The 24,617-nt window shown below is 39.4% G+C and overlaps 1 protein-coding gene across 2 annotated transcripts in view; it reads left to right on the top strand.

Annotated features, from left to right (window-relative positions):
* The first annotated feature begins 16,152 nt into the window (after positions 1-16,152).
* fshr (follicle stimulating hormone receptor) overlaps positions 16,153-24,617 on the top strand; it is a 159,838-nt gene continuing 151,373 nt past the window's right edge. The window contains exons 1-2 of one of the 2 annotated variants that reach the window (XM_028820409.2): positions 16,153-16,382; positions 16,816-17,094. In XM_028820409.2, the coding sequence (XP_028676242.1) occupies positions 16,880-17,094 (215 nt within the window). In that variant the 5' untranslated portion in view covers positions 16,153-16,382; positions 16,816-16,879. Of the gene's footprint in view, positions 16,383-16,645; positions 17,095-24,617 lie in introns of those variants that run through there. The other variant, XM_028820408.2, reaches the window with a different exon arrangement.

Here is a 24,617-nt window from a genome sequence, read left to right on the forward strand (position 1 = left end):
ATTCAGCAGTTGGGCTCATCTTGACCTTGTCATGTTTTATCACTGATTTTGTATCAGTTTGTCAAAGAATGAATATCTTATTGATCTCCTATAAGAACAATTACTAAAATACCTTCCATCCATCCATTTTCCAACCCACTGAATCCAAACACAGGGTAACGGGGGTCTGCTGGAGCCAATCTCAGCCAGCACAGGGCACAAAGCAGGAACCAATCCCAGGCAGGGCGCCAACCCACCACAGGACACACACACACACACACACACGGGACAATTTAGGATCGCCAATCCACCTAACCTGCATGTCTTTGGACTGTGGGAGGAAACCCACGCAGAAAAAGGGAGAAAATGCAAACTCTATGCAGGGAGGACCCGGGAAGTGAACCTCGGTCTCCTAACTGTGAGGCAGCAGAGCTACCCACTGCGCCACTGTGCTGCCCTAAAATGCCTTTTATTTTTATATTTAAATTTATTTTAAATGATTATAGTTTAAATGTTAAGATTATAATATTAGAGACAACTTTCTGCCAAAATTTCATAAATTAGCCTTTCTGGGAGCTTGTGTCTCATTCATTGGTTGAGCACCTCTTGGCCTTGCCATGTTTTTGCACCCTGACTCATGACCCTTTGTGAATGAATGAGATCTCTTATTAATCTAATTTCTATAATTTTTTTTGTATTAGACTTTATTTTAAATGATTATAGTTTAAAGGTTTAATTTATAGTAATAGAAACTACTATTTGGGACCCCTTCTTCCCACAGTTTTACAAGCGATCCTTTATGGAAATTTTGCCTCATTCAGGGTATGAGCTCCTCTTGACACTTCTATATTTTTGATCTGACTTCTAACTCTTTGTTAAAAAAGAATAATGTCTTCTCAATCTCATCTAAGAAAAGTAACTAGATAATGCCCCCTGTGACACTAGGGTTTGCTGTTGCCACGTGAAACCCACAGACAATACATCCAAACACCAGGTAAAAGTCCCAGTAATATTTTTATTATTATAATAATGTACACAAAGCACCTCCACCTCCACAATACTCAAAACAATAATCAATAATCACAATAATAATCCACAATAAATCCTCCTCTCCACCCAGCAGCTCCATCACACTTCCTCCCAACTCCAGCTCTCGTTGCTGGGTTTCCCACAGTCCTTTATATAGTCCGTGACCCAGAAGTGCTTCTGTCCTTCAGTCCATATGATTCCATAGCACTTCCGTGTCAGATGGAAACTTTTATTTTTCTTTAGCCCGGAAGTACTTCAGTTCTTCTGTCCCCGTGACTAGGGAGTACTTCCGGGCTATATGGAAAATAACAATCCCTGTGCCTCCCTGCAGCGTCCCCTGGTGGCACCCCCGGTATCCAGCAGGGCTGTGAAGTCGAATTCCATTTTCCATGAAGCCCTGCGGGAATCCAGGGCACCTCCATGTTGCAGGGAGGACTCCATCTAGCGGCCTGGGGGTGCTGGCCGGGATAAACTGCCGGACATCTCTCACACCCCATAACCCAGTTTTGTTTTGGTATTGTTTTGGTATACATCATATTTGCTTTGGCAGTTTTTTTTGATCAACACTATTCAGAATACGCTAGAAAGAAATCAACTGAAGATGCAATTACTGCTTCTTGACAGTAGACATTTACTCCATTTTATGATTAAGCACTTACAATTGTAGGCTTTAATATCAATACAGCGTCATGATTTATAATCATTTTATATCAACATTGAATGGGTCAACTTTGGATCATCTTTATAACATTATCAGACAATGCCACTGGTGCTGTCTGCTGTAATAATACAGAGATCTACAGCGATGTCTGTGAAGCCCAAATCCAACAAGCACACACACTTCTGTGGTCCATGGATTCAATTATTTACTAAGCCATCCAGTTTATTAGTATGTGATTAACATCTATTCCTGAAACCACACTAAACCAGGAAATAAAAAATAGTAGCATTCATGGTTCTTACATAAAGATAACAAATTATTGATCCATGAGAGTAGAGAAACTGATAATTATCAGAGAGGTATGTAGTGTAGATGATGGATGGGCCATTTGCGTTTCAGACATTTAACCAAAGGGCCAAATGTTTAAAACTAAGAGAGAGGCATTTTCATTCCCAAACTCAGCATATTGTAGAACAATATTATAAGATGTCTAAAATAGAATTTGAATGAATATATACAGTAATATGGTTTCCAAGCAGGTGAATCTGGCTATGATGCTCCTAGATTTTTGTTGCTCTTCTGTAAATTAATTGAAGACTCTTTAATGGTGACATTCAGGTTGTACAGTCTTTTGGAAAGGTTAAAAATGTGTTAAATTATACAGTGTCTGCTAGAGGGTGCTAAGACAGAGCGACCATGGCTTGGTTCTTTTCCAGACCCACTGAAAAGCTTTATTTTGGTCCTTTTAATCACAGCACATTCTATTTTAACCTGTTTAAATGACTGGGGCCTTCAATTCTAAGGCAGTAAGGTGAACAGTAATGCAATATAAAATACCTACAGTACTAGTAAGACAGCTGGAATGCATACATCTTTTCAGAGTGAAGCATGAACTCTTTTACCCAGAAATATATGACAGGAAACGTTTCATACTTACAGAGTTTTGAACATGAGTGAAGCCTTAGTCAAGTTGTGTCTCTTTGGTTTCTCGTATATTTTCCAGTCCCCTGTTTAATTTTCATTGGCTGCCTGGCTTCCATATTCCTCTGCGGACCCTCCAGAGCATGTGTGAGCTGGCACACTTCTGGCTTTTTCCTAAAAGGAAAGAAGAACAGTTTTTGAGGTATCTGGAGTCCTTATAGTGACATAACCTCTGCTCCCACCTTATTCAGTGTTAAGAAATTGAGTACAAATGTACACCTATCACTCGTAAACTAATGGGATAAATGAAGGTTTCAACAGTACTATGAAAGGGATTATAAAAGGAGTTGTACATAATGACCATTTAAACAGGGATACTGTTCTGTCATACCTCGTGTGTGTCTGATCAGAAAGTCTTAACAATCATTAAGAGCATTGATGCTTAAGAGCGCTTATTTGGATACCAGCTGAGGGGGTTGTTGACACAAAGTTAAGGTGGATTGAGAGGTCACCTCATGAGAAACAGTGGGCTCAGAAAATTTCATGCTCCAAGAAAAGCTAAGCTTACTTTAATACAAAATGAGCACTTGCAGAGGCACAAGACTTAAAATGGGTCTGAATCATAAAAAGCGAGTCAGTTAAATTAAGGCAAAAAAATCTGTTCCATTAGCAGCAGTAATTGGTTCCTATTCAGAAAGTAACTCAAATGAAAACCTGCAGCCACTATGGCTCTCCAGGAGGTTACTTTGACACCCCTGAAAATCTACATGTGAAAACCCATCATTTTAAAATCAGATAGGAAACTCTAGACTTCTTAGATAAATTCAGTGTCCAATTTTAATTTATATCTAATTCAGTCAGTGACTAATTTCTGTGAAAAGCTTGCTGACACAATTATAATTTAGACAGACGTTTGATTTTGTCAGCCACACCGCCCAAATGGATTACAGAGTGCAGTGGATGAGAACTTCAGGCTCCATTCCAAGCATTCTGGTGTATATTTTGATAACTTTTTCTTTTTTAGAAATGACTGAGAATCACACGTTAGCCCTAGAGAGTTCTGCTTGAGTAATGATACAAAAAAAAAAAAAAAATTAAAGTCTGATACACATTATTTATGCTTCTTTATGGTAAAAGGACTGATTAAGCCACTGATGAGCATAACTGAAAGCTGTCATGTTCGCATGGCCTGAATCTTAAAGACAAACACATTCTGTACTTTTCCTTGGATCTGCAGAGATTATCAAATTTTGAGTCACTCTTTTAATTGATCATGCTATAATCTGGACCATTAGCTACAAATATTAATGCATTCACTTTAAAGATGTTGTTTCTTTGTATCCTGCACTAAAGCACATTTATTTAATCAATTTCAATAATTTATCTCTTTCAAACAGTTTCTTCCCTATATTGTTAGTGTAATGCTGTCTGAAAAATTAAACAAACTGTTATCATATAAAAAAAAGAATAAAAAACTGCTGAAACATCAAATGGATAGTTGATGCACTTTGTTAACACTTATTGAAAATAAAGAGAAAAAGGTGCACATTTATGTTTAACTGCATGGCTGTTGTCTCCTGAACCTTCTTGCTTTCATTTTCATGCTGTGAGGGTTACAGCAGAGCCACACTGACATCTCATCTGGAGCATACGCCGAGAAAGGAAATGAGAATAGAAGAGGTTTGATGGAGACCACTCAACTAAAACATGTACTTGTGAACATTCAAATTCTTTCAATAACGCACCTATCCACTTCCCAAATTTGCTTAAACCAGTTCAGGAATTTGCAGCCAGGGTTCATTCAATTGTATGAGGAGCAAGGCAACAACAACAATATTTATTTATATAGCACGTTTACATAGAAACAATGTAGCTCAATGTGGTTTACAAATTGATATAAAAGGAAGTTAATATAAAACATAGACAAGTCTTCTTCTTTCGGCTACTCCCATTATGGGTTGCCACAGCAGATCATCCTGAAAAATTTTGTCCGCATATTGATTTGGCAAAATTTTATACCGGATGCCCTTCCTGATGTAACCCTCCCCATTTATCCAGGCTTGGGACCAGCATGAAGAAACACACTGGTTTGTGCATCCCCTGTGGCTGGGTTATAAAACATAAACAAGATTGCGCAATAATATTATACAGTATGGAACAAATAAAAGGTAAGGTCAAATGGCTAGGAGGACAGAAAAAAAACAACAAAAATAAAAACTCCAGTTAGGCTGGGAAAAAAAAACAAAAATCTGCAGGGGTTCCAAGGCCAAAAGACCACCCAGCCCCCATTGGGACTTCCACCTAACATAGATGCTCTAAATCAGTCCCCATGGTTTTCAAGCTTCACATAGAATACACTGATGATGATGTTATATGGGTTGAAGACAGTGGCACTGACCAGAAAACAAGAAACAGAGCTGGAGGTAGCAGAGTTAAAGATGTGATGAGGATGGACAGTATTACAAATGAGAACATTAGAGGGTCAGCTCAAGTTGGACAGTTGGGAGACAGTCAGAGAGGCGAGATTGCGTTGGTTTGGACATGGGCAGAGGAGAGATGCTGGGTATATTGGGAAAAGGATGCTAAGGATAGAGCTGCCAGGCAAGAGAAAAAGAGGAAGGCCTAAGAGAAGGTTTATGGATGTGGTGAGAGAGGACATGCAGGTGATGGGTGTAACAGAACAAGATGCAGAGGACAGAAAGATATGGAAGAAGATGATCCACTGTGACAACACCTAATGGGAGCAGCCGAAAGAAGAAGAAGAAGATGGTCGTGTGAACATCTGGGACCCCTGCCATTCAATCCATCAAGACAGGGGCAGCATGGTACTTTGATTGGGTGGCGGTGCCGCAGATCGCCACTGCAGAAGAGCCGGAAAAGACAGCAGAGAAAAGTACAGACTAGTAGGGAATTGTAGAACCCAGAGGAATACTGTAATGATAATTTAATGCCCATATAATGTAGCAGGGATATAACTAAAATGTAGTTCTGAAAAATCCATTCTAAAATAATGGCCTTTTTTTTATTTGTTTATTTGTTCTACAGTATTGTTCTACAGTATTAGCCTGGTGAATTTATATTAGTAAAGTATACCAAATTTTAGGTGCTTAATAGCAAAAGGCCACTTCACTACTTCTTATTAGGTTGGCTCATGGAATTACAAGCAGACCCTCATTTGATGATCTGAGGCAACGACTTGGAGTGCAAGGGGACAGACATTCCAAAATATATGATGGAGTGAGATTATTTAAGGCAGGAGTCTCCAACCTTTTTTTCCCCCCGAGAGCTGCTTTTGTAAAATGAAAATGGCCGAAAGGTACTCATGTTTTCTAACGTTTATTCTCATAGCTTATTTCAACCCAAACAAACTGAATACACTTTGTTTGCCTGAAGATTTACAAAATGTTGGTGTTTACAACTCACATTTTGCATTAAAACATCACAAAAAATATTTAGTTCATCTGCAAGTGCATTTTATACGTCTGTATGCATTTTCTAGTGCATCTCACACTATTGAATTAAAACATGAATGCTGTCAAAACAAAACAATGCAATTCCAAATACACAGCTATGACTTATTCATTTTTGATTTTGTTCTATGTCACTGTTTCACTTCACAAGAGTATTCACATATTCAGTTGCACATGTGATGTGTTTTTCAGTTAGTCAGATGACTGGCACTTCATGGAGTCAAGAAGAGAGGCCGGTGTATGGTAGAGTGTAGTCACTTAGGTTCACTCTTATGGAGTCATTTCTATGTTCATCTGTCAGTCTTGTTCTGAACTTTGATTTCATGACATTCATGTCAGTAAAGGCAGACTCACAGAGATATGAAGACCCTAACCAAGCAAAGCAGACATTTTCAGAGCTGCTTAGTGAAGATTCTTATAGTTATCTGGCTCTACTAAGCTCCAGAAATGCTGAGAATGCTGTTGAGACTTTAACTGCACATTATTTTGAAGGTTTACTAATATATAATATATAAAATCCAATGTCTCTCTGTATGTCTGTCCGCTTTTCACGAGAGAACTACTTAATGGATTTAGATTGTTTTTTTTTTTTATAATTTGCTTGAATATTCCGGTTGATTTTGCGACTTTTGCGCTAAGAATCAGAGTTCGCTTGTGGTACCGATTTATTTGCGTGAATACAAGAAACACGCAGCGGGCCAAAGGGTGGGGCCTTCCTCACTCACTCGCCAGCTTCAGGGCGTGTTCCATAACTCCGCATAGCTAGCGAACAAGAGAACAATTGAATTCAACTTTGTTTGATATTTAAAATAAAGTGTTACTTAGGTCTTCATGAGTTTGAGTCCGGATATTCTCTTAAATGTATGCCTGATTGAAAAGATAGATTGCAATTCAGATTGTCGATTGTGATTTTGTGTTAAAAGGATTGTGATATGATTTTTTGGAAAGATCGCCCACCCCTAATTTGACTAATCAAGTTTTCAAATTTATGTAGGATTCATTAACCCTTTGGCGAGCTACTTGGAAAGGGGCTGCGAGCTACTGGTAGCTCGCGAGTGACGTTTTGGAGACCCCTGATTTAAGGCTTTGTAAACCATTAGTAGTATTTTAAAGTCAATTCTAAATGACAAGGGTAACAAATGTAACAATACTAAAACTGGTAAAATGTGGTCAGATTTTCTTTTTCTATTTAATATTCTGGCTGCTGCATTCTGCACTAACTGTAATCAATTGATGTCTTTCTGTAAGGAGAGCATTACAGTAATCTAGTCAACTGAAAACAAATCCGTGAACTCATTTTTCAGCATCTTGTAAAGTTATGACAGGTCTAATTTTTGCTATATTCCTTAAGTGAAAAAATGCAGTCCCAGTAATCTAATAAATATGTGATTTAAAATTTAGGTCAGAGTCAGTGACTGCCCCTAAATTTTTTATCTCTGACTTCTGTTCATTTCTAATAACCTCACTATATCCATTTTTGCTAATAACTAAGATTTCTGTTTTCTCCTTATTTAGTTTGAGAAAGTTACTGCTCATCCATTTGGAATTAAAAGAAAGAAACAGGATCAGAGAGCCAAGAGTGGCAGGGTCATCAGGTGCTATTGATAAATAAAGCTGTGTGTCATCTGCATAGCTGTGTTAGCTCACGTTATGCCCCGAGATAATCTGACCTAATGGAAGCATGTAGAACAAAAAGAGCAGTGGACCCAGAATAGATCCTTATGGTGCACCATATAGAACATCATGTATCTCTGAAGTACATTCACTACAACTAAAAAAGAATTTTCTACCTGTTAAGTTAGACTGAAACCAATTTAAGACAGTGTTGGAGAGACCCACCCATTGTCTAAGGCGTTTTATAAGAATACTCGGGTCTATGGTGTCAAATGTTGCACTCAAGTCTAAATGAACAAGGACAGATACACAGCCTCATTAATCCGCAAGTCATTTACTAGTTTGACCAGTGCAGTTTCTGTACTGTGATTTGTTCTTAAACCTGACTGAAACTTATTGAGAATAGAATGTTTATTCAAGTAATCATTCAAGGCAGGAACTAATAATCAGGTTGTGAAAAACCTATAAGGCATAACTTTAGGATGTTAGGGGAAAATTGGAGTACCCAGAGAAAAACTCAAGCAGACCCAGGGATAACCTACAGAGATAACATACAAAGTCCACAAAGACAGTGCCTGGACTGGTACTGAAACCTAGTGATGTGAGCTTTGAGGCAGGTGCCAATCACTTTGCCAATGAACAGCTTTGGCATAAATAGGATGATCAAGGGGAATACTGTATGTAGGGGAGACACATCACAAGGGGGTTGCTTAGGGGGAACCAGCATCAAATCAAGAAAAGGTGGCACAGACATCACAAATATACAAAACTGCATGTGTTGACTAGGGCCTTGCATAAAGTTGTTATTTTACAGTATGTTATGTTATGTATTGATTTACTTTGGACTAGTAAATGTTTCTAATTCTGACCTTGAAAAAGTAGATTATCTTAGACTTATTACCCAATCAGGCTGAAGTCACTAATTAGAGCAATTACTTCACGTGATGTATAACTAATGGATGCAAAAATATTGCTATACATGACGTAACACTACATGTATAATGGTCAGCATGTTTAATTTTAGAAGCTATTTACTGCATATATTATATGAGAACTCAAAATTAAATGCTTTTCATACAACACCCTGTTTCCATTTTCCCCTCCTGCACATGAATTTGTACAGTAGCTCTCAGTAAGAACAATCCAAGCCCTGGATTTTGTACAAGTCACACTCTAATACCCAATGTGTACTTTTTAAATTGGAATATCAGTAGAAATAGAAGTTTCTTAATAAAAACCTATATGAGCTCAAGCAGAACATGCAAACTCAGACAGTTACCCGTCAATGTGCTTTCTCTACTGTATTAGTGATGAAATTATTTCCTGAAGTGAAATTAGAGACTTTCCTTTCAGCCAAGACAGAATAGCAGGCCATGACAACATGCATGTTAAGAACCAAACAAAAACATATCTTTTATACTCTTTATTGTGTAGACCTTAGTAAAATGTTTCAAATCCCATACTTTTAGTTTTCATATGTTACACTACCTTTTACAACTGTTCCCACAGGCAACAAAACAGAGCTACAGAATACATAGGAGAGAGAGTTACACTTTAATTCATTATCTGTTACAGATAATATGTCCAAATTATAACAACACAGAGTGCAATGTGAAAGTTGGTTACAAATCAGTCCTACCTGATAATGTTAGATATGTCGTTTCTGGAGGAGGAAATAATGCGTAGTTACATTTTGATTCTTTCTGCTCAGCTCATCATCTGCACCGACCCAGGCCGCCTGCCTGTCTCAGTACACCTGTTGAGACAGAGTTGTCTTTACCATGGAGGAATGGCAAGAGAGAGAGGTGGTCCTTTCTTCATGTCCCACTGCAGCTCCTAACACACACATACACCTGAATATTTCTTGAGGCCATTCACCAATGAAATAGACCATGCACAACCCCTTCCCAGTTCAGCTTCTTTACAGTGTTAGTGTAATATTCACTAATGACCCCTAACATCTGTGTTTGGTGTCCTTCCAGATGTGGAAAGTGGAGAAGGACAAGCAAACTGTAATTGCTTTTACTACACTATTGGCATGTAGACTTATCTTGCTCAACTGGAAGAATCCTAACTCAATGGGTAACTGATGTTATATACTATTTGAGACTGGAAAAAATCAAATTCGCACTTAAAGGATCTGCGCAAAACTTTTTCAAAACCTGGCAGGATCAAATCAATAACATTTTAGAAAAAGCATTTAAATTAAGGAAGCGAGTTCTATCCCCTCTTTTACTCCATTTATCTTTATTGATCTATTAATTTATCTATTCACTTATCTTTACTAGCATAAAGCTCTTTCTTAGGGGTGGGGGTTGATTTCTTTAGAACTTTTTTTTTGTAAAACCTGAGTTGTGTATGGAATGTTATTTGATTTTAATAAAATCAGTAAAATTAAATATATATATATATATATATATATATATATATATATATATATATATATATATATATATATATATATATATATATATATATACACACACATATATATGTTTGCATGTTCTCCCCATGTCTGCGTGGGTTTCCTCTGGGCACTCTGGTTTCCTCCCACAGTCTAAAGACATGCAGGTTAGGTGGATTGACGATTTTAAATTGGCCCTAGTGTGTGCTTGGTGTGTGGGTGCGTTTGTGTGTATCCTGCGGTGGGTTGGCACCCCTGCCTGGGATTGGTTCCTGCCTTGTGCCCTGTGTTGGCTGGGATTGGCTCCAGCAGACCCCTGTGACCCTGTGTTCAGATTCAGCGGGTTGGAAAATGGATGGATGGATGGATATATATATATATATATATATATATATATATATATATATATATATATATATATATATATATATATATATATGGTTGAAATAGTTTACTGTCAAATATTGCAAAGAGTACGCAGCACGTGTTTCGCCCCTAATTCTGGCTCATCAGGCGTACACACTCTACTGCACTTCCTCTCGGGAATCGAACCTCGGACATCAGCGCTAGAGGCGAAGCCCCTAATGTTGCGCCACGGCGTGTGGTTTGTTTATTTGACAGCATGTAGATCGGGGTAATTGCATTCACGGCATTCGTAGTCTGAATCGAGGTTCGATTCCCGAGAGGGAGTGCAGTAGAGTGTGTACGCCTGATGAGCCCAGAATTAGGGCGAAACACGTGTCGCGTACTCTTTGCATTATTTGACAGTAAACTATTTCAACCATTCTATGATCTGCTTCTCACAACTGAGGGCATCGTGGTGGATGTTAGCCGACTTACTGACCAACCACAAGTGTTACCTGGTAGGTAACCACCCATACAATCAGATTGTGATTCAGACTACGAATGCCGTGAATATATATACAGTATATATATATATATATATATATATATATATATATTTACTAATGAAACAGCTCATGCAAGCTCAACCTCCCAGTCTTGTATTTTTTTAGTACCAAACAGACAAGCAAAACAGGAAACAATTAAGCCATCGACCTGACCCAGATGGTGCTTTCCTTATTAATGAAACACTGGGGGTAGAAAATCGGTTTGTCCAGCTTCCTGCCTCTGTAACATTACAAATAAAGACATACAAAATATTTATCAACTTATATGCTGGATATCACTCGTTTTACACTGCATTACGACTGCATAGTTTATTTCTTGTTTCTGAATATAATTCATTTCTATTTTCCTCCACTAAAATACTGTATCATTCCAGTGATATAGTTGTTTTACTATTTTGTTTGGAAACAATGGAATTTGTTATTGCTTAGGTGTTTCTGGAGTCTCTCATCATGATTTTACGATGTTGCTGTTCTAAAAGAAGGCAGCATGCATGCAGAAGTGTGTGATTTTGTGAGTCATTGCAACAATCGAGATTGTAATAACTTGTAAATAAAAGCAAAAACTGCTCTAGGGACATTTCTAGTATGAATTCTTGTTAGTGTTTTGGTTTTCATGAAAGTTTCTTTGATTTCATGTAAAACAGGACCCTGTTTGTGTGTTGACTTTTATTTTGCCTATTCCTCCAAAATGATGATAGCTTATGTCTGCAGTATTCCAAACACATTTGGCTGCATACATCCAAATCTGTCATAATAAGTTATTGTACTGCAGCTAAGTTCTAAGACTATAGGCCCAGTTACGACTTTTCTAGTGTTTTTCAGTTTCAGACCTCATCTACATAACCTTAGTGAGTTGGAAGCAGTTGTGTAGTCTGACATGCCTGGTGACTTAGTCCATCCAGCCTGCATCTCTCCCAGAAAAAAATCAAACAGGTTTGATCTCGTCTTAAGCTCTAGGGGTGGTCTCATGTGTATGCGAGAACTGACAAACAATGAGCTCCCACTTGGAAGTACAATTTATTCCATGCACTAGGAAGAATAAAAAGTGCAGATTTTTGGAGCTCACAAAGAGAAGAGTGGTTTGCCTGTCTGATAATGTTTGTTTTAGTTGCCATAACAGAATAAAAAAAAAGAAGAAGGGCCAAGATAGCGGCTGAAATTGCCATATTTGGAACTGCTTTAACAGGAAGAATGTTATTTGCTGTCAGAAAAAGGGACAAGCTTGCAATAATTTGGAAATGTGAAACTGTGCTAAAAAGTAACCAAACATCCTCAAGGCAATGAGATCAGCAATTGCAGTCGTCAAGTCTGACATCCCTCTCTGACACCTCACCAACTTAAGCACTAATTTTTCATTAATATTGCTCTTAAATTTCTTTCTTGTAACTAGAGGCAATGATCCAACCTGGAATTTGACAATTGTGGCTTGACTTGACAGGCTGTAGTTATAACCACTGAGCCACCATACCATCCATGAACGATTCCATCTATTTATCTCCCAAACTTTTTTTATTTGCACTTTTCTGCCAATGGCAAGAATTTGCTCAGAGCCCTGCTCCTCTTTGTTTCACATGTTTACAAGGAGAGGCTGGTTGTAAATCCAGGCCCTCCAGGTCAATAAGCAACATCTTATCCAGTTGGGGGAAAGGGAATTGTCTAATTGACAATCTGGCTTTTATTTTGGGAGGGTACCTCTTACACAATGTCAGGATTTCTCTCAGCCCAGCTCCATTTGGACCTCCTATTACATTCATTCTTCCCCTTAGTGAATTCAAGCCATTTGAATGTAAAGAACTCACTCAGGGCAACATTCCCCTCTCAGCTACTTGTCCTCCATGAGCCGTAGGACTGTAAACTTAGAGCCTTGGGTTTTCAGAGCATCCTTCTTGGTCACTAGAACAAAAGGATTTGGCTTTATGAGTTGTTCAGGAGTCTGAGGATCCCACGATTAATCCACATCACTTATGTCTCAGGGAGAACAAGAGGCTGAGAATGGGGTGTCATCCTGAGTGAATTACTGAGCAGATACACTTTCATGGTAGCATTAAGTCAAGGAAAGAACTGACTCGGCATGGGTGTGGTTAAGTGTGTTTGGAGTCTGTGGTGTTTGTGCTGGACCAGAGAAGGTGATAGATTTTGTATGTAAACAGCATGGCTAAGGACAGGTTTATACTTCACGTGACACGATGCAAGCTCCAATGGATGCTACTGCTATGCAAGCATTGTACATTGCTTACATTATACTTGCGTGTGTACTTTACATAAATCTGGAAGATTCCACCAGGTGGCAGTGTGAGATACTATCACGGTGAGAACAGGTTCAGCTTCACTGTGTTATGAATTGCCTGGAACACCCATTAAATATCAATAACACCTTGCTGCAGTATCTCTGAAAAGTATGTTTAATGATTAAATCCATCAATCCAGGGATGTGCCCATTCCAGCTAGCATTGGGCACGAGGCAGAAACAATCCCTAGACAGGGCATCAGCTCATCGCAAGCACTCACATATACTAGCGTCATTTTAGTGTCACCAAATCCCCAAACCTGCATATGTTTGGAAGGAAACCGAAGCACACTGTGGAAACCCAGCAGGAAAACATGAAAACTTCAGGCAGGGAACTCCAGCGACATGACTCCCTGTGAGACAGCAGTACTACCCCTCTGCCACTGTGTCACCCCCATCTATGTAATTATTAACAGTATTCATTATTTAAATCAAATTAACGATTTATCTCTAATATGTAACATACATACTTGAATGCATTTCATCATGAAAGTGATATCAAGTATAAATCTAAGGATACTAAATGTGCAGAGAGTTGGAACATCATACATTTAATGTGTTCTGTGTGGTGATCTATTGCTGCTTGCCGCTGCTGTCAGGTCAGGAGAAAGCCCCAGAAGCTCATAGCGATTAACAACTGGGTCGGTTTTAAGATGACATTTACGACGGTCTACTTTAATGATACAGCAGACTATGAGATTAAAGTGGACATTTCAAGATTAAAGCCGCAAATTTTCACTTTAATCACAAAATACACCTTTTCACTATGTATTTTTTTTTCTGTGGCTCAGATATAGTGCTGTACATTATGTTGCTGTTGTGAAGTTGCAAAAAAAGAAGACGGCATAGAAGATGGTATGTGAAACTTTTAAAATGTATCGTGTCATTACAATGGGGAATATGCGACGCTTGAATATAAATGCATTTGTATGTTGCCATTTTGCTTCATCAAGTCGAAACATTCATCAAACTTCGAAGCGCACACATCGATCCCGGAGGATCCTCAAAGCGGCTTTCTGTCACATGTAGATAGTAAACAGAGACTCTGACGTCACGTTCTGACTTTTATACCCCCCCACTTTTTGCTGGTACTGCAACTAGCACACGTGTTGTGTTAATTTCTGAGGACCTGCTCAGGGGATGCGTCAAATGAACGCTTTGAATGCGTGGCAGCCATGATGCGTGTGCATATGCGTTCTGAGCGTGAAGTATAAACGAGCCCTTAGATGCCATGAGTGTGAGTGGGTGTAAGAGCCACGTGTGGTACTCAGGGCGCCTAATGAAAGAATAGTCTGATTAAGCATGGTCATGCATGAGACCAACTGTCTTAGCTATCCTTCATTACTTCTTTGCAGTGTGCTTAGTGCACCTACACTCACATGAGTTAAAATGGTCAGAGAAGTGGGAAGGAAAGAAACAAGGACAAAGAGAGCAGAACCAAGTTGGGCACCTGGCAGAGAAAGCAGGCTTAGCAGTTGAGGATGCTCTGTGGTGGAGCAAAGAGAAAGGTGCTTCAGGGGTTGATTACACCTTCTAAGCTTAGGAACAGGAGCGATCGAGTGCTCCAGGAAACCTGCAGCTGCCAACCAAGGCAGAAGGACAAAGGAGTTGGACTTGGGGCATCCCGGTGGGTACCAACGAAGGCTTCTTTGATGGGAGACGAAAGGTGGGCTGCATTAGCTGGTGTCTCAGCTCTGCTGATGGGGTGAGCAGGGTGAGGAATGATATAGAAGCACTGAGGACAAGATGCAAGTATGGCAGTTGTGGCTCTGATTTTTTTCCTGTTTTAACTCTTAATTGGATTTTTAACTTCCTCACCATTGCACTATGGATTATGTTTTTGAAAACATATTGCACTGTACATGTGTTTGAAGACTGCCTTGTTTAAATAAAGCACTTGTGCACTTTTTGCACTGATAACTGTTGTTATGTCTTCATTTGCCCTAGTCCATACTCAGTTATGACTATCAATGTCCCGAGAGACAGAAGAGGCCCATGCCTGGGGATCCGGGGCACCACAATAGAATGTCAAATCATCAAATGGCATTCATACATACAGCTACACTCATCCATACTGGGATAATTATGTAATCTTCAATGAACCTGGTGGCACGGTGGCACAGTGGGTAGCGCTGCTGCCTCGCAGTTAGGAGACCTGGACTTGCTTTCCAGGTCCTCCCTGCCTGGAGTTTGCATGTTCTCCCCGTGTCTGTGTGGGTTTCCTCTGGGTGCTCCGGTTTCCTCCCACAGTCCACAGACATGTGGGTTAGGTGCATTGGTGATTCTAAATTGTCCCTAGTGTGTGTGCTTGGTGTGTGTGTGCACGCCCTGCGGTGGGATGGCGCCCTGCCTGGGGTTTGTTTCCTGCCTTGCGCCCTGTGTTGGCTAGGATTGTCTCCAGCAGACCCCTGTGACCCTGTAGTTAGGATAAAGTGAGTTTTTATAATGGATGGATGGATTAATGAACCTTATATGGACATCCTTGGATTATTGCAGAAAACTAGAGTACTACATGGACACAGTAGGATTGTTAGAAGTCCATACATTTACATTACATGGATGGAAATCAAATCCCCAGTGTATGCAACTGCAAGCCAGCAGTGTTAACTGCTGCACCACCAGGCAATCCATAAAGAACCCCACTGTTAATATAGAATTGTCAAATTTCAAGATGTGACCTTGTTTTCAGAGACTTTCAGGTACTTAAGGCCCTTGTCATTACTCCTCTCCACTGAGCTGATCATAGATGATGACATCATGATCTGCCCGAGCGCCCAGCTGACAAATGGAAGAGAATGGCAGAGCAGGTTCTTGGAGAGAAAGACATGCAGGATCCGGCTGTTAGCTTAAGCAAACATTCAAATACTTGGAATATACTTGTGATCCTCCAGCGAGCCCTGTATGACTTCTTCTGTGTTCTTGGCTGAATATTTCCAATTTTGATTGTTGTCTAGTTCCTGTAGTAGCTTGTCAAAGGACCAAGGACAGACTCTAGATAAGGTTGTTGCCAAAAAAAAAAGAAGTTATAAAAGGGTGAAAATCTTGGCTTTCAATGCAGATCCATGAACAGAAAATATATTGCAGAGACAATAGAATTAAACGGAAGGTAAGGCATTAAAGTTACTACTTGAAGTTTCTCTTTATTCTGGCTGTTACTTTGTGTTACTTGGTGTATTTCTAAACTAAATTTAGAAGACAGAGGGCAGCTACAGATAAACTACTCCAGCGAGAGAAGTAGGTAGCCTAATTCTGAATATGGTATCATTTGCTCATTAAAAAAATACAGGAAGTCAGCTGCACATTTAAAGACCTGTGACTACATCACTGAGAGAGAAAAAATGAAAAAAAAAGCATTTTTCCTTTTTATCAGTATGCTTCTTTTTCCAAGGTCTCCGATATGCATTTCCTAAACAAGTTCATTCTGGCTGCTGAACAAATCGTAGCTCGTTTTGCTTGAACAATTGTCTGTTATTTTCACAAAAACATATTCATTTTTAAAGCAATGACATGTTAACTATGTAAATCTGAAATCTGTACAGAGAACAAGACGGAGGGTGAAAGAGGAAGGAGGCTGCTCTGCGCGATCTTCCTGACAATCTGTTAATGAACGAAAAAAAGAAAGCTGCAGGCGAGATGACTTGGAGTCTCTTTAGGAAGCACACTATGCAGGCACGTTGGGTTTACCTGCTTCTTCTGGCTTGGGTGACCTACACCGAATGCCACATGTGTTCTGTGAATGCGACAATGAGAATCTTCTCCTGCCTGGGCAGCAAGGTGACCGAGATACCGAGGCACATTCCCCAAAACACAATGCTCATGTAAGTACCGGTAACAGGTATGTAGATTATTGGCTTCATTACGACTGACTCTTAGCAAAAGGACAAAAGTGATGGCAGCAAACCCTGCAACTAACTTTCTAAATTAAGAACAGACTGGCTTAAATTACACTACAATAAAAATAAAAAGAATCAAAGAAAGCCTGGTGAGAAGATCCAAAATGATTAAAAACATATTGTTAAAATCAAACTTGTAATAACCTGAAAAGTATAAAAGTCCATATGTCATTTCCGCTACACTAATTTAAAAGTGATTTGGTTTATACAGGACATGTCTTATTTTTATATAGATATTTAAAAACTGAAAGAGATGTGATAACCCAAACCTGGTATTTTGAAAGAGGCGATGAAAATATCTGCCTATCTGTGCTGTAACATAACCAGGCACATTTTGTCCTTTCACGTTTTACTCTCTGATTGCAATGACTTCTGAGAAGTGTCTTTCTTTGCACAGTAACTTACCAAATTCAGAACTTAAAAGAAGTTAAAGCTTGGTGAAATTCATGGCTCAGAGTATAAAATAAGTGCACTTTTCTGTTAATTGCACTGCTTCTGCCAAGTCGACAATGCATATAAACAACTGGCAGATGCCAGGCCAGGGCAGTTCTCACTTTTTCATTTGGTTTTCTTGGGAATGAAAAATGTGTCTTCTTGAGCTCCAGGGTGCAGAAGATTCTGTTTTTCCACTATGCAAACATAATTATCAAGCCTGAATTTAAACGCTCATCTTATTCATTAATGTGGCTGCTAAGGGTTATGTTAGAACCCATCGTGTTTGTTTAAAGTATATTGGAGATGGTAGCAAAAAAAAAAAAAAAAAAACCAATTTGTGAAAGCTTGCTTTTAAACTTTTACAATTAAGGATTTGATGCAAAGTTGTTTTTCATTTGAGTGAAGAGCCTTCCAGTTTTATAATTTGCAGCATGTAATCAGTCGCTTAAAGTTTTCAGGTCTGCATGAGAATTATTACTTCCAAACAGAATAATGTTGATTAAAAGAAAAACAAAATAACAATAATGTGCTGTCATGAGAGTTTTTACCATATATTTTGCAGAAGCAGATGGCTTGTGGAAATATTTTTCTCTATTGATTTTATATTTGTGAATGTGGGCATGCTTTCTGAGCCTGTTTTCTAAGCAAAGTGTTACATAAGTTGCAAATTCATAACATTCAACTCTAAATAAGTAGATATAGCATAAATTGGTGTAGTGGAAGACAAAGTGACAAGCTGATGATGAAGATACTGTCCTGGTCTTCCCATCAGTGTTGCTGCTAAGGGGTTTTGTGGAAGAAGGATTTCAAAAACATGAACTAAAGTGAGTGTGAATTTTAAGTCTTCCTCCTCTTGAAGATTTTCTAATATGGACATTTAGAAATAATGAATTACTTCTTGAAGAGGAAGTGCTGCACATTGACCAGTTTAAAATATTGGACTGTAAACTACAAGGTTGCTGGTGCAACTTATTCTTCTGACATATTGTGTGCAAGTCACTCAACCGTTTAGTGTACCAACTGTAACAAGCATATGCATACAGTTTCAATCTACTTCTATGATATAAAGTGACGGTATAACATTTGAAATAGAAAGGTGTCACATGCATACAATTTTTATTTGTTTTTAAGAAAATGACAATGACTAGTCACACACTGTGTTATTAGTCTGTCTCTTATAAACATTTTTACAGCTCACGCTAGCTGCCTGTTGTTAGACTGTTACAGTGATGGATTTTGGTGGTTCAGGTGCCTGCTAGTCGACAGAGCCAGTCTGCAAGAACATTTCGACTTGCAGTGAAGAACCATAAGTGACAGCTTCTGTCCACATGCCTTTTGAGTATGTAAAGGACAAACTTCCACAGTGGATATAATTGTGCACATACAGTACACTGCATTGTTTATACGTGAGATAAAGCAATGGCATATAATGCATTATAATGCATTTTTATAATTTAATGCATTTTTAGTCAGACTTCATAGCAATACTGTACAACTGTGATGAAATACAATACAAAGAAATATGCTCAAATTCCAGTAGCTGCATTTCAGATAGGTACATATGTCAATATTTATTTTCAGACAATCAGTTAAAGTATATATTGTATTTACATGCACTTACACATATTATGAGACAAGTTAATTGACTCACTTGTGGTTACCCAGTTAAACAGCTGTAACACTTCAAGCCATGAACTGGTCACCCGGCTGCTTCTAACAGGAACTTTGAAGAGGATTGTCATTTTTATAAAGTAAAAATCATGAACTTTTATATAATTATATAATAAAGGGAGCAAGAGAGAAATATTCTTCTTTTAGGCTGAAAATCTTGACCTAAGGTGGTCAAGGCCACTTATGTTAGAGGACCTAAATTATTCTTTTTTTTCTTTTATCTGCTTTTCTTCTTTGATAAGATGACTTGGTTATCTTGTTCTGCAATGTAACTAGCCAAGGATTTTCAACACTTTTGCAAATATCTGGTGTCTTTTGTGTGTTGTGATCTGCCCAGATTATAAACACGTTCCAGACACTTTTACAGTATGTTTTAGTCAAACAGCTGGAGCATATATTTTTTAAATCAGGCAGCCACTAATTGGATACTATTTCATTTATTTGGCTTTGCAGATAATAAAACAGGTTTTTAAAACTATTTAGCCACATTTCTATCTGTAAATGATTTGTTGGACTTCACCCGCTGATGATGATACATTGTATAAATACCCAGTGCTGAGCTGTTGCTTTCTATTACTGCTGTAATTAAGATATATTTTGATCACTACTAAATGAAATTACTTTTATTAATCAGAGGCTTGATTTCATTTTTATATGGACATGTTTGCCTATTTGAATTAAGCAGTCTATTTTTACTTCATGAATAACACATACTACAATCAATTTACTGTAAGATAAAGCACTGTCAAAAAATGGAGAACTGAATATCTTGGAATAATACTGTTAAGCTGTGATGAACGAGAATGCAAGAAACAGAGGCAAATTTCAACAGCTTTGCTTCTACAATGCATATATCAATATTTATTTTCAGTAAATCAACTAAAGTACATACACATATACATAAACATAACCATATGTATTTACATTATATAATACAAGGTTCCCATCAATTTAAAGCATGTGTTCTGACCATTGCACAGGCATGCCATTATGGCATAATGATTCTTCTTCTTCTTAAATGGCAGGCAAGACTCCTTTCTGCTTTTTACGGCAATAGCTCTGCCGCAGCTGTCAACGGGAAGGCTGCTCCCATTATGAAAGGGATGGGGGAAAGCCCTTGGGAGCCTCATCCCCAGAAGAATCGAAACCACCGGAAAGCCAATGGGGTTAGACCTGTTGGTAATTGGAGCTGGTATTATTGCTGATGTGTCGCCTGCTGCACGGCAGCGCTTGGGCCTTAATTTGAGTTGTCCCATCCGGGTAGGGGCGTGGAAAGTCTTGACTCTCCGGCTTAACAACCATCTTCTTCTGTTGTTGGAGGAATTTCGTAAACTCTGTATTTCAGTGGCAGAACTGTCTGAAGTGCACAGACCTGGGACTGGCCAAATCTCTGTAGGTGAGTACACCTTTAACTGGTCTGGTTGCTCTGATTGCTGTCATACTCAGGGAGTAGCTGTTGTTGTGGTGGATTGGCTCTTTCCGATGGTGTCCAATGTCACTCCTTTAAATCAGTGTATTATGAGACTCAGGTTAAGGCACCCTCTGGTTGCCATCTTATCTGTAGCCTTGGTGTATGCTCTAACCGCGGTGACTGGTATCTTGGTGAAGGAGACATTCTATTTGCAACTTTGCTCTGCAGTTGATGGGTCCCCGTGAGGTGACACTCATCTGGTCATGGGTGACTTCAATGCCACCACTGGCACTGAGAGGACTGGCTATGAGGATTGCGTTGGTCCCCATGGATCTAGCAGCCGTGGTGAAACTGGCTTCATGTTCCTTGACTTCAGGGGTTGCGGTCAGGGGTTGTGGATCGTTGAATTTTGGTTCCAGTGTACTGAGTTGCATTGTTGGACTTAGTTAAATCACATCCTTGTGGGCAGATGCTGGAGGCTCCTAAAGAACTACATGGACTATAGAAGTACCTAGTTTGTGAATCCAACCACAGACTTGTTGTTGCTACTCTGAAGATCCAATTTTGGTCAGTAGGCAACCACGTACCAGGAGAATGAGGCTAGACCTGTTCAGACTCCAAGATCAGGCTATTTCTAATGAGTTTGCATGCCGTTTGTGGAAGAGGATGGATGGATGGATGGATGGATGGATGGATGGATGGATGGATGGATGGATGGATGGATGGATGGATGGATGGATGGATGGATGCTGAGGGGTTGTGTTGGTGTTGCCGGTCTTCCCAGAAGAAGGTGTTCCATCTTGCATGGGATACTATCGACAGGAGTTGCAGAACATGGCTTGATGGAATTCTGATCTGTATCAAGAACTGAGAAGGCAGATAAGGAGGTGTTTGTCAGATGAATCTGTGAGCAACTGACACACCATCTATGGTCTAGTGACCACATCCTGCTTACAGAGGTATCTAAGCATTACGCACATCTGAATCGGTCACAGTCAGGATGAGTGAAGAACAGTCCTTACAGATGACACGCAGTTGTGACCTGCTGAGGTGGCTACTCTGAGAATCTGTTAAAAGCTGATCATCTTGATAGGACGTTGGATATTTCTGGGTCCATGATTCTTGAGGCTGACCCTGAACCACACAATCTCACTGAGATTGTACAGGTGGTGAACCAGCTGAGGGTAGGAAAGGCTGCAGGGATCTGTGGTTTCTGGGGTGAACTTCTCCAGGCTTGTGGTAAGCTGTCCTCCTGGCATTGCAAGAAATATTTGCTTCCATTTGGGAGACGGGCATCATCCCAACTGACTGGAAAATAGAACTTGTTGTCCCTATCTGGAAAGGGAAGGGTGATTGCCTGGACTGTGGCAACTACAGGGGAATAAAACTGCTCTTGGTACCGGGTAAGGTCCTTGCTAGGGTCATTCTCGATAGGAGCAGTCAGCAACTGGAGCAGTCTGGTTTTATTTCTAAGAAGTCTACCATCAACCACATCCTGGCTCTCAGGGTTTTCATTGAGCACAAAAGCAAATATCTGCAGAGTTTCTTTGCAGCCTTTGTCAATTTTCGTAAAGCGTTTGACTCAGTTGATCGAACTGCCCTGTGGGACCACCTGAGACTTTGTGGGATCCTCCTGAAGTTGCTGGATGTCATTGCAAGCCTGTACACTGGTACTGTGAGTGCTGTGCAGAGCGGCAAACAGGACTTCTGTGTTTTTCCTAGTTGATTCTGGGGTTCATCAGGGGTGTGTTCTTGCTCCAACTCTGTTCAGTGCTTGCATGGACTGGGTGTTGGGTGGAGTTGTTGGGTCCAGCGACTGTGGGGCATCTGTTGGTGAAGAAAGATTTACTGATCTTGACTTTGCCGATGATGCTGTGATCTTTGCAGAGTCAATAAAGGCTCTGATCAAGGCTCTCAAGAGACTGTGAAGAGTCTGAGTGTCTGAGCTTGTGAATGATCTGGATAAAAACCAAGATCCAGCCCTTTAATGACCTCTTGGGCACAGCCATAGGCAGGATGTCTGTCTGTGGAGAGAGTGTTGACCATGTCAAGAGATTTACTTACCTTGGCAGTGACATTTATGCCTTTTGTGACTCTTCCTTTGAAGTCAGTATAAAGATTGCGAGAGCATGGGGGTTCATGAGGTCACTGGAAAGGGGTGTATGGTTCTACTGATATCTCTGCAAAAGGATGAAGGTCCAAGTCTTTAAAGTCCTGGTGCTTCCAGTTTGCTATATGGTTGCAAGACATGGATGCTATCTAGTGACCTGAGAAAGTACTGTGTCTCTTCAGAGAATTCTTGTTTACTGTTTATTTGACTCTGTGTCAAACAAGCAGTTGCTCACAGTGTCCCGAATGAGACATGTTACCTGCATTGTGAAGGAGCATCAATTGCACTACAGCCATGTGGCACGATTCCCCAACGGTGCTGAAGACCCGAATGACTGGACCAGGCCAAGGAGACACCCACATAACATGTAGCTGCAGCAAATAGATAGTCATTTCTGGAGGGTGGGACTGGCAGTCAGTGTTAATTTTGAGAATACATTTTTTTTAGTTTTAGTCTAAGTCTTCTGACCAAATTGCATTTTAGTTTTAGTCATATTTTAGTCATTTAATTATTGTTAGTTTTGTCTAGTTTTAGTCAACAAAAAATACATTAATTTTAGTCAAGAAAAAGTAAATTGGGTTTAGTCAACTAAAAGTAAAAGTAAATTAGCCAAACAGGCAAAATTAAGTGAATATCTTGTTTAACATATGAATATACACAGAATATACTGTACCTTTAAACTATTATACTAACACGTACACTAAGGAGGCAAACCACATGTAATGATTATTAAACATAAAATGAAGAGTAGGTGTAGAATGGATTTACTCCAAAAGCTCTTAGTTAGATAATGGCAGCTCTGGTCTGTCATCACAGTTTTCTGGCCTTCAGCATGCATTAGTTATGCTGCTCTAAGATTTTACTAAAAATCAGTGCGGTGATAAGAAGAGAAGTATTATGGAGGGAGAGAGAGAGAACCTGTGATTTGTGCTTGTGCTACTATGGAGGTACTGTGTGGAATAAACCACATTGTTTGAACCTGGGAATCTTTGTGTGTTCATGTTTGGGGTTTTCGGGCTCGCTGATGGCCCCATTCCGTCACACATTCCAATAAAAGACATAAGTGCTTTTACTATGTTATTCACATTTTAGGGATTATGCTCATAAACATTAGTTTGCCCCCAAAAACAAAACAAATAACACAAATGTAGTGTCTTCAGGTCATTAGCAATAAAGTACTGCTGTTTTGCTGTCCTGTAAATGTACATATTGCATTAATTGGGAGATGTGCTTCAAGCAGTTCAAGGACTGAAATCTTAAATACATGTTATGTTAGCTTTAACAAATGGAGCAGCTGCATTTCATCAGTGATGTAGACAAGCCAAATAGCCATTTTGTTTGAAATATGCCTCAATGATTAATTGCTTTGACTGTTGTTGTCACTGCCATTGTGCCCGTATGTGTATGTGGAGACGCTCAACGTGGTTTCACCCATAACTCTGAACTGTATCCACCAGTTACAAAATGGAATGGATGCACGGATGGACAGGTGTAGATGTGTGCTCATTATAATCAAGGAACGATTGTGAAGCTTCTGTTCTTTTATCTGGACTGTGTAGTACACCGTATTAAAAACGATTAATCCTACATCATGTCATCTGCTGTAAGAAATGTGTGACACTACAAGCTAAACAGTTACAACTTATATCTGAGGCTGAGCGCATCTAATTGCGCTCTCAAAGCTGAGATCAAACTGGCAATAACAAAATCCTGTGTCTGTCTGTGTGTTGGCTTTCTTTTATTTTTTATTAATATGCACATTTTCCCCATTCACACTTGACACATTTGTATTAGATGGGTAAACGAAAGCCAGAGGTAACA

This window comes from Erpetoichthys calabaricus, chromosome 15 (assembly GCF_900747795.2).
Source record: "Erpetoichthys calabaricus chromosome 15, fErpCal1.3, whole genome shotgun sequence".
Classification (NCBI taxonomy): domain Eukaryota; kingdom Metazoa; phylum Chordata; class Cladistia; order Polypteriformes; family Polypteridae; genus Erpetoichthys; species Erpetoichthys calabaricus.